This window comes from Typopeltis vanoorti, chromosome 16 (genome assembly GCF_054136105.1).
Source record: "Typopeltis vanoorti isolate ZY-2024b chromosome 16, IOZ_Tvanoo_1.0, whole genome shotgun sequence".
In the NCBI taxonomy this organism is placed as follows: Eukaryota; Metazoa; Arthropoda; class Arachnida; order Uropygi; family Thelyphonidae; genus Typopeltis; species Typopeltis vanoorti.
In genome coordinates this window covers 112446202-112464229 of record NC_143564.1, presented here as the reverse complement: position 1 = coordinate 112464229, position 18028 = coordinate 112446202, and the positions used below count along the sequence as shown (strand labels likewise).

Sequence of the window (18028 nt, the reverse complement as noted above, 5' to 3'; positions counted from 1 at the left end):
GACTGTACTCCCGATGTAAGCCACATTGAACAATTAACACTAATTGTAAGATTTGTTAATAAGGATCCAACTGATATTCAACATTCACGAGCATTTTCTTGGTTTCATTCCTGTAGAAGCCACTACAGGCTCAGCATTAACCAAATGTATCATAAGAAAATTATCAGACATGAATATTCCAATCGCAAAACATGCATGGCCAGGGTTATAACAATGGATCGAACATGAAAGGAAAGCATTCAGGAGTTCAACAACACATTAGGGACTTGAATCCAAGAGCTTTTTATATCCCTTGCTGTTCTCATTCTCTCAACTTGGTGGTCAATGATGCTGCAATGTCATCTAAAGAAGGGATTTCATTTTTTGAAACAGTTCAGAAATTGTATGTGTTTTTCTCAGCATCAACGCTGTGTTGCGGAATCCTTAAGACACATATTACAACCCCAACGCCCAAGCCATTAAGTACAACTCGCTGGGAGTCTAGAATCAACGCTATTCGTCCTTGAAGATACTATATTGAGGAGTTTTATTATGCACTGATAGAAATTGCTGATGATGAGTCAGTAGACAAAATGGTGAGACACGAAGCTGAAACCCTTGCTCTAAAACTTACTCTTTAAATTTTTATGTTGTCTGGTTATATGGCACTATGTTTTAAATGAAATTAATGTTGCAAGTAAACTGTTGCAAAGCATAAAGATGGAATTGTCTAGTGCCATAACAACATTGGGTAATGTTTTCAAAAGTCTTAAGAATCTCAGAAATGATAAATCATTTCAAAATTTTCTTGTCGATGCTACAACATTAGCTGAGAAAGTCGAAGCCGATTTGAAACCAACATTCGAAAGTACCAGATTGCATCAGCAGAAAAAGCAACGTGATTATGAAGCAAGAGATGAACCTATTTTAGATCCCAAAACAAAATTCAAAGTTGAGTTTTTCTTTTTTATTATTGATGTTGCAACTAATTCTATTGAAGAAAGGTTTGAGCAATTGGAACATCACAGTTCACATTTTTCATTTTTATATAACATCTCTAAATTAAAATCTGAGATGACAAATGAGCTCTTAGACAATTGTAAAAACCTAGAAGCCGTTTTAACACATGAAGAAAATAGAGACATCGATGCAATTGAGCTATGTGAGGAACTGAAAGTAGTGTCCAAATTAGTACCAGAAAATACGCCGCCAATTGAAGTTCTTCATTTTATTGTTGAAAATAACTTTGCTCTGAAAGTCGCTGTCGCCCTAAGAATATTACTGACATTACCTGTGACAGTTGCAATTGGTGAGCATAGTTTCTCAAAACTGAATCTTATTAAAACTTAGTTACGCTCAACAATGGCCGAAACTAGACTGGAAGGACTTGCCATGATTTCAATTGAACATGAAATTGGTCAGAAATTAGACTATGCAGACCTAATTTCTGATTTTGCAAATATGAAAGCAAGTGTATTTTTAATCAGTAGATACTAAAAACAATATAAATTCTAATTAAAATAATGTGAAAATAGTGCTAAAACTATAACGTGTACATTCTATAGTTAAGTGTAACTCAACAGTTCACCATTGTACAAGTGAAGATCATTCTATATATGTAAGTAATAAATTATAACTACATTTCATTTAATTGTCAATTGATGAAGTCGATGGTTTATTTTATGAATATGCAGTATTTTAATCACTTTATCAGTGCCTTATTATTAATGGTACTACATTTAAAATTAATGGTCATGAAACTAATGTTGAACATAATGATTTTCAAAATTCCAAAAGTTAATTTGAGGTTGGTGCTGGGGCAGCAAGTAATGGATTGCCTGGGGCGACAAAATTCTAGAGCTGGCCCTGCCAAGTACACTGTGAATGTAGTCTGTCCACTAGTGTTGTGTCCTGAATAAACCAAGAAAAAAAATTACCATTTTTTTTATTCAGGAACAACTCTCTTTGAAAAATAGGCAGAGAATGTGGTGTGTTGGCTATAAACTGGAAATGTATATATATATATGTATATAACACTAAGATAGGAGTAAGAAATTATATAACAAATGAAAGAAAATTGTAAGACCTAACCTGTTATGTATAAGGGTCTGATAGAGAAATTATTTAATGTATTGAATTAATTTAAGAACCCCATTTTATGTGTCATAAGATAGCAAAATGTGTAAACCATAGTCCAAGGGTCACCTTTTGACCGTCCAGTGTTACGTGTACCGGGGGGAGAGAAGAGAAATTATGAGAAAGAGAAACTAGAGCGCTTTCTAAGAAAACATGCCAAACAAAAGCACGTGCAATGTAGTGGAAAGAACTTTTCAGACCATCCTTGTATTTAACTGTAAATGGTTGCATAAGTGTTTAGGCAGATATAGAAAACATCTAGGGCTATTTATGCTGGAGTACAGAATTTCACATTTTTACTGGAAGTGTTCACATGTAATCTCTGCATATATGGAGACTCGACTGTACATTAAATTAAATATTGTGGCTAATCCTTTATAAGTAAAGTTACATTAGTGCAAACAGTATTAGCAATGAAACGAGAAGTAGCAATTGTTAACTGCTAGTTCTCATTTAGCAAGTATAGCACATGCAGTTAATATTCACCATAACAATCTCACTGAAACTAGTGACTTTGTTTAAACTAGTATGATGAGTACCAGCAAAAGCCACACAGAAACATACTGGTTTAAAGGAAATCCACTATAGTGGACATGGCATTAAGAAATGAGATGGGAGGATTAAAAACATTATTTAAGGAACCGATCTTTCACATTTACTTCCTCTATTCCCAAACTTTGTTTTATAGAAGAGTAAGCAACGCTCACTTTTTTTTTTTTTTTTGAAAAGTATGGAACAGATAAATTTTATGTTTAAGTCAGTAAACAGACCAGAGCTGACACTGTAATTATGGATTTCAAAATGCTTTATTTAAAAAGTTGTAATGCCAATTCACTAAAGTAGGATTTGATGCTATTATGACCATGTTTTCTGATTAATATATAATGAATGTCAAATACCTTTCATCTCTTTCTTCTCACAATGGCATATTTTTTTTTTCTCTCAATCAGGAAAGTAAGTATTCATGAAATGATTTTAAAATTAGTGCTTTTACACAACTTTAGCTAAAATTGGAAATTGCTTTTTATCTACTCTATCTGGTAGATACTATCTGGTGAAGATTTCAACAGATAGTATCAGAAACAGAAATCATATTCATTAAACATGGATTGCTTGAGTCTCACATCTGTAAGTACACTAGGAAGAGCAGTACGGATGTATATTACAAAGTAAAGATCTTTTTAAGGACCCCTCGCCCTCAAGGTGACACAGCCACTTTGAATAGTAGAGAAGTGAATATTTTTAAGGCTATATGTAAACAGCAGTTATTAAGGGCCAAAGCTAGATAACTGGAAGGAAAACACATGATCATAAGAAATGTAGAATGTAGAGCATCAACTGGGATGGCTGCCTTGCTGCCCAATCCTTCCTTTCATGTGATGTACAATGTTCTTAGGGATGCACCTGATGGATAATGAATAAAAGAGAATGAACTGTTAATCTGGGAACTTATCTGAACAAACAGTAATCTGTACTGCCTCAAATTGAAAAAACATAACTGTCCTGCTGGGTGAAGTTTACTCAGCTAAACAAAATCCTGCTAGTTGCACCATGAAACTAGAGTGAACATTGAAAAGTTAGCTATTAAACACCTTTAAACATGAAAGAACTGAAAATAGGTATCAGCAACATAAGATGCATCAAAAGAAAAGTGGTTGTGCTAGCAGAGGACTAACACATTGACATTAACGAGTTACCAAATTGAAAAAAAAAAATGAAAATGAGCTGTATTATATAAAAAATATGATATACTCAGACAACAGTGATCAAGAAAAGGAAGAAGCACCCACAGTATTCAACAATTCACAAAACTTCTTGAAAGACTGAGAATTTCATATAAGGTGATGATGGTGGTGGTGGGGGGGGTCAAATTTCAAAATGAAAAACTGGACAATCAGATAGCAAATGGGGGTGTAGCTCATTGGTAGAGCATTTGCTGTGTCAGCCTAATTGTCCGAGTGGTTAGCATATCCGCTCTCCAGCCAAAAGGCTGTCGGTTCGAATCCCATTGTGGGCATGGATGTTCGTGATTGTCTGTGAAAATACTAGTGGTGGTGGGCAGTAGATGGCATTGGTGTAGATGATGCAGTTTACTGTAGTTGGTGGAATGAGTGGTGGAGAAGGAGAGTTATAGAGTAGGTGCCCTCCCTCGATGAGTTTTTGGACTCCTTGGAGGTGTCATGAAATAATAATAATAATTTTGGACTATACCAAATTGCATTGTCTTGAACCACACACAAAAATGATAGTATATGTTGTACAATCATGTCTGTGTGTAGTTCAATTTCTCTACTAGAACATTCTGTGGGATGATTTAGTCTGTCTCTCTGAGAACCTGTCATACCCATGGTATGACAGGTTCTCAGAGAGAGAGAGAGATCAGGAATTATTTGAATCATGAGAGAGAGAAGCTTATAAAGACAAAGCTCATTCTTGTGGTAGACCAACTGCAGAGCAAAAAATAAATTCGACATACAAAAATATTTTGGGAACATTAAGGGGAGGGGAGCACAGCAGCAAGGCTAATAATAATGATAAATGCCTTTTGGCTTTCTATTCAGGGTACAGAAGACTAGTCATTATTAACACCACTCCAATATAAAGATGTGTATAAATTCACATAGAGAGAACAAAAAAAAAAAAAAAAAAAAAAAATCCTACTGACTATGTTATTGTTGATAGCAATATCTTCACACTGTGTTCAGAATATAAGAGTACACAGAGGAGATGAAATATGAAGTGATCATTTAGTTTTGAGCAGAGTATCATATTGAAAAGAAAAATATGTAAAAAAGTGTAAATAAGAAATAAAATCAACCAGCTTTCAGAGGAGAGAGAGAGAATGAAAAAAAAATTTCAGACAGGATGTTGTGAAGTTGTTCTGCAAGAAGTAGAATATTAGAACATAATGATAGGTGGGCTCAAAGCATTAGGAAGGCAGTCATGAAGGAAAAAAAATGATATAGCATATTTGTGGTAAATGAATCCACATGTGCATTCAAAGAATACAAAAGCTAAGAAAGTAAGTTATTTGTAAAGCTAGCTAAACCAAACATATTAAAGAATAAAATACCATAAACTAAAAATAACCATTTGAAAGAATAACATAATAAACACAAACTCAATATCAGCAGAATTCAAGATAAACACCCTAAACATAAGAAGGTTCAGTGGAAATCTGGAAGAAGAATTAGAGGAGTATCACAATGACATCATTATTGTTACTGAAATAAAGAAGACAAAAACAGGTGAGATACTTCTAAATACCAACTTCATTAGGTTATGTTTAAGCAATAATGATCAGGAAAAGGAAGAAGTAGCTACAGTCTTCACCACTAAACACAAAATCTTGAATGGCAAGATCCAATTACTCATTTTGATGAGTAATTGGACAATAAGACTTATTTGTGCCTACAGCTGGTCCAAAAGGAGGTTCTAATAAGGAAGAAGAAGAGTAATTTTATAGGTCATTAGAGAAGGAAGTAGGCATAGAAAAAGGAAATGTTAGTATTTGTTGGAAATCTAAACAGCAAAGTAGAAAACGAATACCAGATATATACACTGCTCGGAAAGAAGTCAACAGACACCACAGTGTGAAGAACAAACAGCCATGGTGCACACCTTAATAAAATCCATGAGAATTTTGGACCATTCTTCCTGTAAGCATGTAATGAGGGACCACTGGGGGAAAGATGTCCCTTGACCTCACTGGAGGTCAGATGTTCAACTGGGTTGAGATCAGGGCTCTGTGGAGGCCATTCAAGTGTGTTGGTGTTCATGTCCACAAACTGTGCAGTTACAGCAGCAGCATTATGACACAGTGGTCATTGAAATGACACTATGGAAATGGCCATTTCCATAGTAACACCACAAACTAGGAAGCATTGTATTGTCCAGAATGTTTGGATATCTCTTGGAGTTCAATGTTTGTGGCACCGCAAACAGAGGTCCGAGGCCAAACCAGGGAAAACATTACTATATCATCACTCCACCACGGCCCCTGAATTTCAGAGCTGTAGTTAAGCACTCTGCTAAGTGATGTTCACTGGGCATCCACCACACCCATCCTTCTGCTTGGTAGAGGGTATGGCATGTCACTCCATAACATGCTTCCATGCTTCCACATCCCACTGTACACACTCTTTGCACCACTGAAGATGCTGCATTTTGGTTCAGGTAATGTCAGCCTTGCATGCTGCAGTCCTATCATGGAAACCCATGTTGTGAGACTCGGTTCTGAATGTTTTTTTGTATAGATTTGTGTTCCAGTCGATGAACAGAATTCTGTATTCTGGATGTTTTGGATAACAAATGGCAATTTTTACATATTATCCTTCGTAGCACCCTATGGTCACATTCAGTGAGTGTGGTGGGTCGTCTGATGCAGGTAGCACTTGCAGTTGATTCCCTACGTTTCCTTCTGGGTATGATATCATTGATTGTTGACCTGCTGTAAACATAGCATCCTATCACAACAACTCTTTTAAACTCTGTCAGTTCCCTTCTTGCAGCCATTTCACCCAGACACAGTTGCACTGACTTGGGAGCGCCATCTTCCTCCAATTTATACTGGCTAAAAACACGTGACTTGTTACATGGCATGATGCACTTTGCTCATGGGAGGGTTCGTTGACTTCTTTCTAAGCAGGGTAGAAGTGTGTTGGGAGAATTTGGAGAAAATGGTAAAGCTATTAACAATGATATGGACTAGTCATCACTAACACTATGTTTCAACATAAAAAGTACACAATGTTACATGGAAATTAGATGCAAGGAAGAAGTAAAACAAATAAGTATTTTATACCTGAAAGTGAAATCTTCACACTGGTTAAGAACAGAAAAGTATATGGAGGATTTAAAATAGGAAGCAATCTCCATTAGGTTTGAGTAGAATAAAATTGAATATCATATTGAAAATAAATAAATATATATATAAATGTTAAAAAGAATCATAGCTGGGTAGCTTTCACAGGTGAACGTTATTTATACAAATATTACTGGAGAAAAAATGAAGGAATATGAAAACACGGATTGTCTCAGACACAGAGACAAAGTTCTCTGATAGAATAGAAAAACCAGAATTCCATGGTGGATTCACCATGAAATCCACTATGGAATTCTGGTTTTCTACCAGAAGTTAAAGATATAGTCACATAAAAGAAGAAAAAATATCTGAAGTTCCTAACAAGTAAGTCAGCATGTAAAGGTAGCTAAATAAATATCTTGGGAAGACTTTGGCAAGAATATAGAAGAAAAATATCAGGAAAGTGGTAAATTAATGTTCTGTAGGCTATTGAAAAAGCTTAGAAATGGAGAAAAAAGTACTATAAAATGAATTAGAAATAATTCACTTTACATGACAGAAACAAACTGAAGCTATTCAATGTCTAGAGATAGATTGTTAAATGAAAAAAGTGACAGAAAATATTCAAGAGGAATGCAATCAGCATCATTCGTATCAATACTTGAGATATGTATTAACACTTCTGGTAGAAAAGCTATCAAAAACCAAAAATATGGAAAGACAGCTGGAGTGGATAATATTCGACCAGAAATGCTCAAGTATGAAGGTATAAAAGTTTTACAGTGGCTGCATTGCATAATTCAGAAGAAACTGGTCAGAAGGTCAAAATCCAGATGTCTGGAGTAGAGCTCTCATATAACCATCTATAAAAAAGGGAAATAATCCAATGTGAATTACAAAGGAATTTTCCTTTGTAATTCACATGTTCTAAGAAACATCAATGCAAACATACTTGAGAAGAGGCTAAGAAAAATTGTGAAAGGGAAACTTGGAGAAGAACAAACTGAATTTGGGTCAAACAGGTGAACAGGACATCTTAAAGTGAAATCTCATTCTGACAAACAGGAGTTGTCAGAATGAGATTTCACTTTAAAACACATAGTTGCCTTGGGAATATAACAAGAATATGTTTTGTGGCCCTGGAAAAGGTGCCAGAAGAAAAGTTGTTCAAAACACTACAATCATATGGTGTAAATTGGACTTTGTGTTCAGTGACAATCTACATTTAAGTAGTAAACCAGCAGTTAGAATAAAGGGAGGTACAGAAAAATGATGACGTAAAATCAGGTGATGACGTTAAAAAGACCAAACTATGAAAAGAGATAAAGAGAAAAATATTCAACTAAACTCTGAATGGAGAACCTATAGAACAAGTAAAACATTTCAGCTATTTAGGCACAATGTTTAGTGAAACAGATAAAAAAGAAAAATCAAATGATGTGAGAATTGAGGAATTTTCACACTGACTGTTACAGGTCATACTTATGTATTCATTCTTAAGAAGCAACTAAGAAAAATTGTGGAAGAATTAATGTTATCTTAAGTGAAAGCAATGCAACCTTAAGTTATAAGTCAGCTATTAGATTTGAAGAACGTACAGGAAAATGGTGTGATGCAAACGCAGTTATAAGTCAAAGGTACAGTGCATACCATGCTCATCATTTGACATCTACAGGGTGTTCGGGATAAATTTGACATATTTATAATTAATTATATTTTTCCGTAAGTTACATGTATTAACACACACTTCTCTTCATTTAAAAGTTTGGACCCTTCTTCATTCATATACAAGATGTCAGAAAGGATGGATAGCTGGAACCCACCTGAATCATGGAAGAGAATAACTTGTATCATGATGATTCGTGCCCGCCATCAAAATAAGGATATTACGACTGCTGCCCAATGCTCCCTGAATACAGTAAAAACAATCAGGCATGAACTAGAGACTTGCAATGGTGACTACGAGGATGTAGCAAGAAGAAAGATCCCTAGCAGACGATCTGATTGCGTTCGTACAGCAGAATTCCTCGCAAATCTGCAGGAACAGGTGTTGAAGAACCCTGGCATTGGAATTCGGGCTTTGTTCGTGGAGTTGCTAACTGTAGTCAAGCCCTGGATAACAAGGGTAGCCAATGGTAGGCCGTATGTATGGCAGCAGGATTCGGCCCCTTGCCACACCTCTGGGAAAAGTCAAAAATGGTTGTCTGAAAATTTCTACGACTTCACCAGTCCAAATCTTTGGCCTCCAAACTCCCCAGACCTTAACCCCATGGATTATTTTGTATGGGGCGCAGTTGAAAAAGACACCAATCGCACTTCCAGTAATACAAAAGCCCAGTTAATGGATAAAATTAAAACAGTTTTTGCGGCCCTTCCCAGGGAGACTGTAGCATCAGCTTGTTCGAGGTTCCGAAGCAGAATTGAAGCTGTGATCGATGCTAATGGTGGTTATTTTGAGTAAATCTTGTTGATAGTATTGTAATTAACTCTGCCTGTAATGTTTTTTTGTCAATTCATTAAATTTAATAGATACAAAGAAGATTTTCTTTTTCCTTACGAAACTGTCAAATTTATCCCGAACACCCTGTATATGGATCACATCATGAAGGAAAATGGCATTAAACACAATATCAAAATAAGAGGTTTCCATCAAAATAGTCATAAATACTTTTGCTTTGCGTCTTTTTTTTTAATGTGGTCCCCACAAAAGGTTAATTGCAAACCTACTATATATTTGTTCCATGGGTGGACTAAGGATCTTTTTCTCCAGTTTTATCTTTCTTATTTAATCCTCATCTTCTACCTTTTTACAGTGTCGAGATAAGTATTCTTGCAACTGCAACCGTAACCTGAAGATAACGTGGTTAGCCCCATGCCTCCCAATGTGTCCTCCTCCTCATCATCATGCCTGTCAAGGATTTGGGCCTAGAGTGACCTGTTCCAGCCTTTCGGGGGGCCATGTAACCTCTAGAGAGCACATCCCCTGGGTGGCGGATAGGGGAGACCACCAGATATGGTGGGGTGGTCTGAATATATTGAATAAGGACTCTTGGACTAAGAGAGCCATAAGGGGCAATTATCTTGATTGTAAAGGAAGTGGTACTCCATTGGTCTCCTAACTGGATCTATCCTCTTCTTCCTTTACTTTGAGGAAGATCCACTCACTTTAATCTTTCCTATAAGGCCTTATCAGCCAAATCTTCTTATTTTATGATCCTTATGCTATTAGAGTACTCGAGGGTTATGGGGTCTTTCTGTTTCTGGCCTATATCCCCTCTATAATCTACTCTTTCCTCTTCAGTATACCCTATTCCTCCCTGTATGTCCCATGTCTGTAGATGCATCTGTTCACTGTGCTGGTTTGCCTGTTCTGGGGGACAAACAACCTGAGTTTCCAGGTGATAAAGTCCCTTACCTCTGTATGAGACTGGCTAACTCACCTTTAGTCAAAAGAGACTAGATAAAGGTTTCTCGCATCACTGACGGGAATTGAACCCAGGTCTTTCCGACCATAGAGCTTTGCCTATATCGAATGAGCTACTGTGGCTTGATCAATTTTATGTATTTTTTATTTATATTTTTGCATAGCCCAGATTTTCAAGGCCTTCAAATAAGCAGGACTGTCTGCAGGATGGAAATTGAATAAATGCTATAACAAATATATGAAAATCAGCAATAAAAAACAATGAAAATAGGCAAAAACATTAAAAAAAAAAAAGAAACTGCATTTATTATTTTGGCTCAATTTTTAGGAAGAAAGCAAATTAAACATGGAAATGAATAACAGAATGCATAATTAATAATTAAAATTTTTTTTTTTTTTTTTTAATAATCTGTTCATTTTCTTGACTGGTTGGTTAAGCAGCCAGCATTTCTGCTCTCCAACCAATAGGCTGTGGGTTTGAATCTCCCCATGGGCAAAGATATTTGTGCTTGTCTTTAGGTGTGAGATGAATTTCATCGTCCAGTGTGAGACCATTGCTTATTGGAGGCTGAAGTGGATTGAAAAAGTTCTCCTTGGTCTCTAGAGCAGGGTTTTTTTCTGGGCTATGTAAAAATAAATTTACAAAAATATAAATTAATAAAAATAGGAAAAAAAAATTCTCAACACACCTGCAAAATGGATGCACTATAGGTTTCACAAAAACCTTTCTTGGTTAGGCTAAAAAAAAAAAAAGGAAGAAAATTAAAAAAAAAACTATGGTTGCTTAAGTACAATGAGAGAAGAAAGGGGTAACAAGCATGTGCTTGCTGCTATAATAGCAAGAAAAAAGACCCAGAGAAAGACCACGGTCTGTGTAGATTGATGGAATTGTAATGCGTTAGAAGAGTGAAATGTAATTTATCAAAGCTAACAAATAAATAACATATAAATTGGGAGAAAATTTTTCACACATCCAATTTAAAAAAAAAAAATCGATGAATTTTTAAATCCACCCCAAGAGGATGAATTCAAAAATTCATAAAAATCTGAACTGCTGTGAACACACATTTTCTGTACCCGATTTTTTTTTTTTTTTTTTTTATTTTATTTTTTTTTTTTTTTTTAAATAATTTAATAAAGAGTTGTTTGGAGAAAGGGATGTATCATGCTTTATTCCTTGGAAAGAAAAATGCACATTTGAAGTATCCATCAATAACACTAGCAAACAGGAGAAAGAGGGATGATGTGATTGAGACTTACAAACTTCTGAAAGGGTATACAGGATTTCAATTCATGGAATTTTTCAATTTATGGAGGGCGGGGAAAGGACAAGAGGGCATCCTTGGAAGCTACGAATGAAGTCTAGAATGAAGCTGAGAACGAAGGCTAGATTTTTCTCTCAGAGTGTGGTGCATGATTGGAATGGATTGCCAATGGATGTTTGAGTGCAAGCAGTGCGAATAAATTCAAGAATAAGTATGATAGCTAAGAATTATCTACACATTAGCACAAGAAAAGTATTTTTAATATTAGGTATTGTTTCTGGGAAAATTCCCATGCTACTCCTCTTAAACACTATTATTATTATTACGGCTATTATAGCCTGTTTTTGTTTAGGAGTGTCCCTTATTTTAAATAAATTGCCTATTTTTACTCAAAAAAATTTTTATATATATTTTAAGGCATTATGGGTGAGTATTGAAGGCAATTATAGCAGAATAAAAGAGGAGGAAAAATTTTGTATGTACCTTGTGTTAGAAAGTTCTTTCTGTAAATGATGGGAAGTTGAACAATTAGTTCTAGCTCATCAAATTAAAAATTTGATGATTCCTGTCTTTTGAGAAGGATGATGAGCCGATTGTTTGAAAATGTAAAGTTCAGTAAAAGTGGGTTTTTGTAGACTGATGTTGTTAAACTACCTGATGGTGATTTAACAGTGAGAAGGATGTCTAAAAAGGATAATTTGTTGTATTTTTCAATTTCCATGCTGAATTTGGTGTGAGGGTATAGAGTATTGATTTTGGCCAAAAAGGAAGGTAGGAAATCTCTGTTGTGAGGCCATACTGCAAAAAATGTCATCTATATATCTAACCCAAAATGAAGGTTGAGGTAGTATGTCCTCCCTCGATGAGTTTCTGACTCCCTGGAGGTCTCTCTTAATAATAATAATAACATGAAATTATTTTATGTTGTGATGGTAAATGCATTGTTAATCTAAAGGATGGAGGTCCGATTCCTATTTCCCTGCCTACAGCAATCAAAATCCTACATATAAAAACACAACACAATAATCACTATTACTTTCATAAATTAATCATGTAATTTTGATTTCATTTACGAAAGTTCTGTATGAAATAAAGTCTTGGACACATAAACAGATTTTAAAATACAGAACTTTGCATACAGTCTCACAATGTTTTATTTTATCTAGTTGTTTAGCCCAGGTGATTTCCAAACAAAAATATTAAAATATTAACAAGGGTTTTCCTGAAAGGAAGTCCTTCCTTTCTTTGGCTAGCAGGACAGGATGTGAGATCATCAAAAATCATTTTGAAATAGTTGTTATATATTTATTGCCACAAAATGGAATCCTTTATGTTTTAAAATAGGAGTGCTTTTAGAAAATTATCTTAATTATTGGTTAATTATATCTGCTGAAAATAAAACGTTGTTTTGTCCTTTACATAGCTTTAGTTTCAATGGTAAAGTGCACATTGATTTGTCCATGCTCAGCATGAATGTGTTAACTGGAAGCACATGATAAAGTAATCTTAATCATGCAATACCATCAGTCTCTTGTATAAATTTTGAGGGCACATATTAAAAAAGTATTGGTGATGATTAGTAAACAGATGGACTGACAAATGTCAGAATATAGAGTACTCTAATCATTAACAAATATAAACTGTTCCTTTATTATTTCGATATCTGTATGTATATTAACATTAAAAAAATTGGGATAGATGAAATAATAAAAATATATGATCCAGCAGAAATGAATACTTAACAATATCCTTACAATTATTCAGTTTATGAAATAATTCATTTTGTCTTATTCATGAGAAATGTGACAAACTCATTATATAGACAGATACAAATACTAGGACATGACATCCAGTACATCTTCATCTGATAAATATTTATGGTACCAATCAGAAAAGTTTCACAACTTATTATTATTATTATTTTTAAACTCAGTAAATGTTTTAGACAACAGTCTGTTATTAATAATAATATGATATTAAGTACCCAAATAGTCATATAGATGAAATATCAAATAATTTATGTTTCAAGTGCATGTTATTTCAATGGACACTTCACACTAATATATATATATATATATATATATATATATATATATATATATTTACTGATGCACAAACACATCAAGATCAATACGATGATTAATGTATCTACGACCCTTACTTATGACTGGTTCCTCCAAGCAATCAATTACCCTCACCCCACACACAAAAGCTACAGTTTACAGTTATGCAAAATCCTCTTGTTACAACAGTCATAGAAGTAAGTTCGTAAGAAAAAAAAACTACTCACATATATATATATATATTTTTTTTTTTGCTATTGTTAAATAAATTTAAAAATCTTAAATTTTGAAAAGTCATATTTATAAATACCTCAGGCATCTGTGAAGAGTTTCTGTCACAAATTTTGGCTTAGGGTGTAAGGGATCCAAACTTAAGCAATCATTCCAATCATCCCAACTCCAACGGAATTGAAAATTGCTTAAATGATATGCAAACCAACCTGAAAATCTAAAATAAATAATATCAATAGTAAATATCAATACTCAGTGATCTGTAACAATAATAATAAGCAGATGGAGAAAATGGGTGAATTTCATCTAAACAGCATCTCAAGGTTTTATGCTCATGACTACAATTTTGAAATATGAAAATAGAGAGGATCTCTTTTGAATGCGAGATCAATGAAAGGTACAGATGCTTATACAGAGCATTTTTGTAGTAATAGGAAAAATTAAAATAAGATTAATGACAATAAAAAAAAAAAATAATGGGAAAAATAGAAATGCATAACATAAACAAACGGCAAAATATGGAAATTAAAAGGAAATGTGCAGTAGAGATCAAAAATAGACGTGAAGTTCTTACCTGGACAGAACAAACATGAAAAGTTCAGAAGCATTAAAGAAATGTGGACATGTATTAAAAACATATATCACGAAACTGCAGAAAAAATACTAGGAGTGCTTAGAAGAAAAGATAAGGAATAGATATTTTTACACTCAAAAGTTAAAATTGAAAAAAGGAAAGAAAAGAAAAAAAATACAAGATAAGAATAACATCAGATATAAGATAAGACATACAAGATAAGAATAAAGAAATACATAAAGAGATTAAGAAAAATGCAAGAAAGGATAAGCGTTTACTGAAAGAGGCAGAAATTGCAGTTAATAGACTGATACTTAAACATTATATAATATTACGAAATCAATGACAGACAAAAAAGAAGGGGGCTATTATTAAAGGAAATAAACAATAAGAAAAAGAAAATAGAAAGATGGGTAGAATACTTCAAACAGATAATGAATTGAGAAAAACCTGAAAAAAAAAAAAAATCAAATACCAGAAAGAAAAGAAAAAATATTAAAAATAGACACCAAAGACAGTATACTAAAACAAATTTGTAATAGACAGCATACTAAAACAAATTTAGTATACTGTCCATTTAGACAGTATACTAAATGGACTATTAAAAGCAGATATAGATTAACGGTGAATATACTGTATCCATTTCTTAACCAAATATGGATGCAGGAAAATTGGCCAGATGAATAAAATATTGGGTTAATGACAAAAAAAAGAAAAAAAAAAGAAAAAAGGAGATTTAACTGATTGCAATAATGGGAGATGAATATCATTATTAAACACAGCATGTAAAATACTAACATGAATAATGTTAGAAACAATAAAAAAAGAAATAGACCAAAAGTTAAGAGAAAAAAAGCAGGATTTAGATCCAACAGGTCACATATAGATCAAATAGCAGCACAACTAAGAATAATAATAGAACAGTCAATAGAATTCACAGTCAAATCTATATATCAACCTTGCTGATTTCAAAAAAAACTTTTGACAATAAAAATAGAGAAGCAATATGGAAATTAATGTCATATTATGGCATATCATGTAAAATGATCAGCATAATTAAAACTTTACGTAAAATAAAAAAAAATAAAATTCATACACAATGGAGAACTCTCAGAAGGATGCATCCTCTCCCCAACAATATTTCTTATTGTTGTAGACTGGGTTATGAGAGATGTCATGAAAAAACATCAACGGAATAAAGTGGAATTTATAGAACAGCTACATGACCTGGATTTAGCAGATAATATATGTTCACTGATACATACATAACAACATATGAAGGGAAAAAATAAATCTCAATGAAGAAGTTTAGACAGTGGGATCAATAATAAATAAAATGAAAACAAATAAACAAAAAGAAGACAAAGTACTGAACGTTCAAATTTTAGAAACAGTGGAGAAATTTAATTACCTAGGATTGATAATAAATAAACAGGGAGGAGTAGAAGATGATATAAAAATAATTTTATATCTTCTTCTAAGATCCAGACAGCACAAAGAAATTTTAACATGTTAGGGAAAATATGAAGTTCAAAGGAAATAGGCTTAAAAAACAAAATCAGATTATTTAATAAAAAATATTAAATCAGTTCTACTCCATGAATTAGAAACATGGGCAACAAAAGCAATTAGCAACTGAGAGGAGAACTCCACATAGCATTTAAAGAAATGCAGAGAACCAACCAGGACTTATGACCTAATGTCCAATCCTCACTTTTTCGTGGTACACCCTGTTATGTATCTACCTGCATACTGAACAAACAAGAATGGGCTGGCAATTTGGGATTTAGCTGACCAAATTGTATCCTTATTGGCTTAAACCACAAATAAAATGACAGAATTTCATTCCAGCTGGGGTGTCACCCAATTAAACAAGACCCCATTGTTTTAGACAGGAAACCAGGATTAACAGAGAAAAGTCAGTTACTTAAATCATGAAACACATCCCAACTCAACATCACCAAAGTTAAAGATCGGTACTATCAACATAAGATGCCTGAATAGAAAAGAAATGGAGCTGGCTGAGGAATTGGACAGGTACTAGATCAACATAATAGGGGTGACTGAAATAAAAAAACACAAAAACTGACGAGATCTTTCTAAGCAATAAATACAAAATTTTATATTCAAACAATAACAATCAGGGAAAAGAAGGAGTAGATATAGTATTCAACACTAAATACGAAGCTAATCATGAATGGCAAGCAATATCAAGTAGAGTGATGTGAGAAAATATCAAGAATGGAGAACTGGACAATGAAACTTATTTGTGCTTATGGTTCTACCAAAGGAGCTACTAAGGTAGAAGTGGAGGAATTTTTTGAGACTTTAGAGAAGGCAACTGACACAATGAAAAAAGAAAAGTTGGTTCTTGTTGGGCATCTCAATAGCAGAGTAGGAAATGAAATATTTTGGGAAAATTTGGAGAAAAGAGCAAAGCTAATAATAATGGCAAATATCTGTTGGATTTCTGCTCAGGACATGGACTGGTTATTACTAACACCATGTTCCAACATAAAAATGTGCACAAATTCACATGGAGAGAAGAGGCTAGGAATAAGAAAAGTCTCATTGACTATATTATTGTTGATAATGATGTTTTCTCACTGGTGCAGGACACTAGAGTCTACGGAGGATTTGAAATTGGAAGTAATCACCATTTAGTCTTGGTCAGGATAAAATTGAATTACATATTGAAAAGATGAACATATAAGAAAGTTTTAAAGCAAATAAAAGTTGAACAGCTCTCAGATGTGAACTGTAGACTAAAATACACAATGATTATTGAAAAAAAAATGACAAAGTTTGAGAACAGGAACCAAACTTTAGTGATTCAGTGACAAGCCCTGAGGAAAACATTGATTAATTCAACCAGAGAGGCATGTAGTGAGGTTGTCTGCAAGGATAGAAAAGTCAGAACTACATGCTTTACACAGGAAGTTAAAGAGGCAGTGAAGAAAATGAAGAAAACATATCAAAAGTTCCTGGCAAATAAGTCAGATTGTGCTCTTAGTGAATACAGAGACAAATGTAAGCAAGTTAAACACTGTGTAAAACTAGCTAAAGAATAGTCATGGGAAGACTTTGGGAAGAACATAGAAAATAAATATCAGGAATGTGGCAAAATAATCTGGAGGCTGTTTAAAAAGCTCAGGAAAAGAGGAAAGAGATGATAAAGCTGATATGAAAACTGGAGAAAAAGATATCCATGATGTATAGAGTAATTACTTCGAAAAATTATTATATGAAACAAGCAGTGACAGCATAGTGGTAAAAAAACATCAAACAGGCATGCAATCAAGAATACATACCCATACTTGAAGTAGAAAAAGTGCTATCAAAAGCCTGAAATGTGGAAAGGCAGCAGGAGTAAATGATAGTTGACAAGAAATGCTCAAATATGGAGGTATAAAAGTCTTGAAGTAGCTGCACTGCATAATTTACTCCAGATGATTGGAGTAGAGCTCTCATAGCACCCATATACAAAAAGGGAAATAAAACTGAACGTGAAAATTAGAGAGGTATTTCCCTGTAGAGTGTTTCTGGTGAAAT

General features: G+C 33.8%; 1 protein-coding gene across 1 annotated transcript in view; it reads right to left on the bottom strand.

Annotated features, from left to right (window-relative positions):
* Cbp80 (Nuclear cap-binding protein subunit 1) overlaps positions 1-18028 on the bottom strand; it is a 462862-nt gene that overhangs the window by 154921 nt on the left and 289913 nt on the right. Inside the window, exon 15 of the mRNA XM_090406510.1 lies at positions 13982-14119. Coding sequence (XP_090262636.1) covers positions 13982-14119 — 138 coding nt within the window. The remainder of the gene's footprint in view (positions 1-13981; positions 14120-18028) is intronic.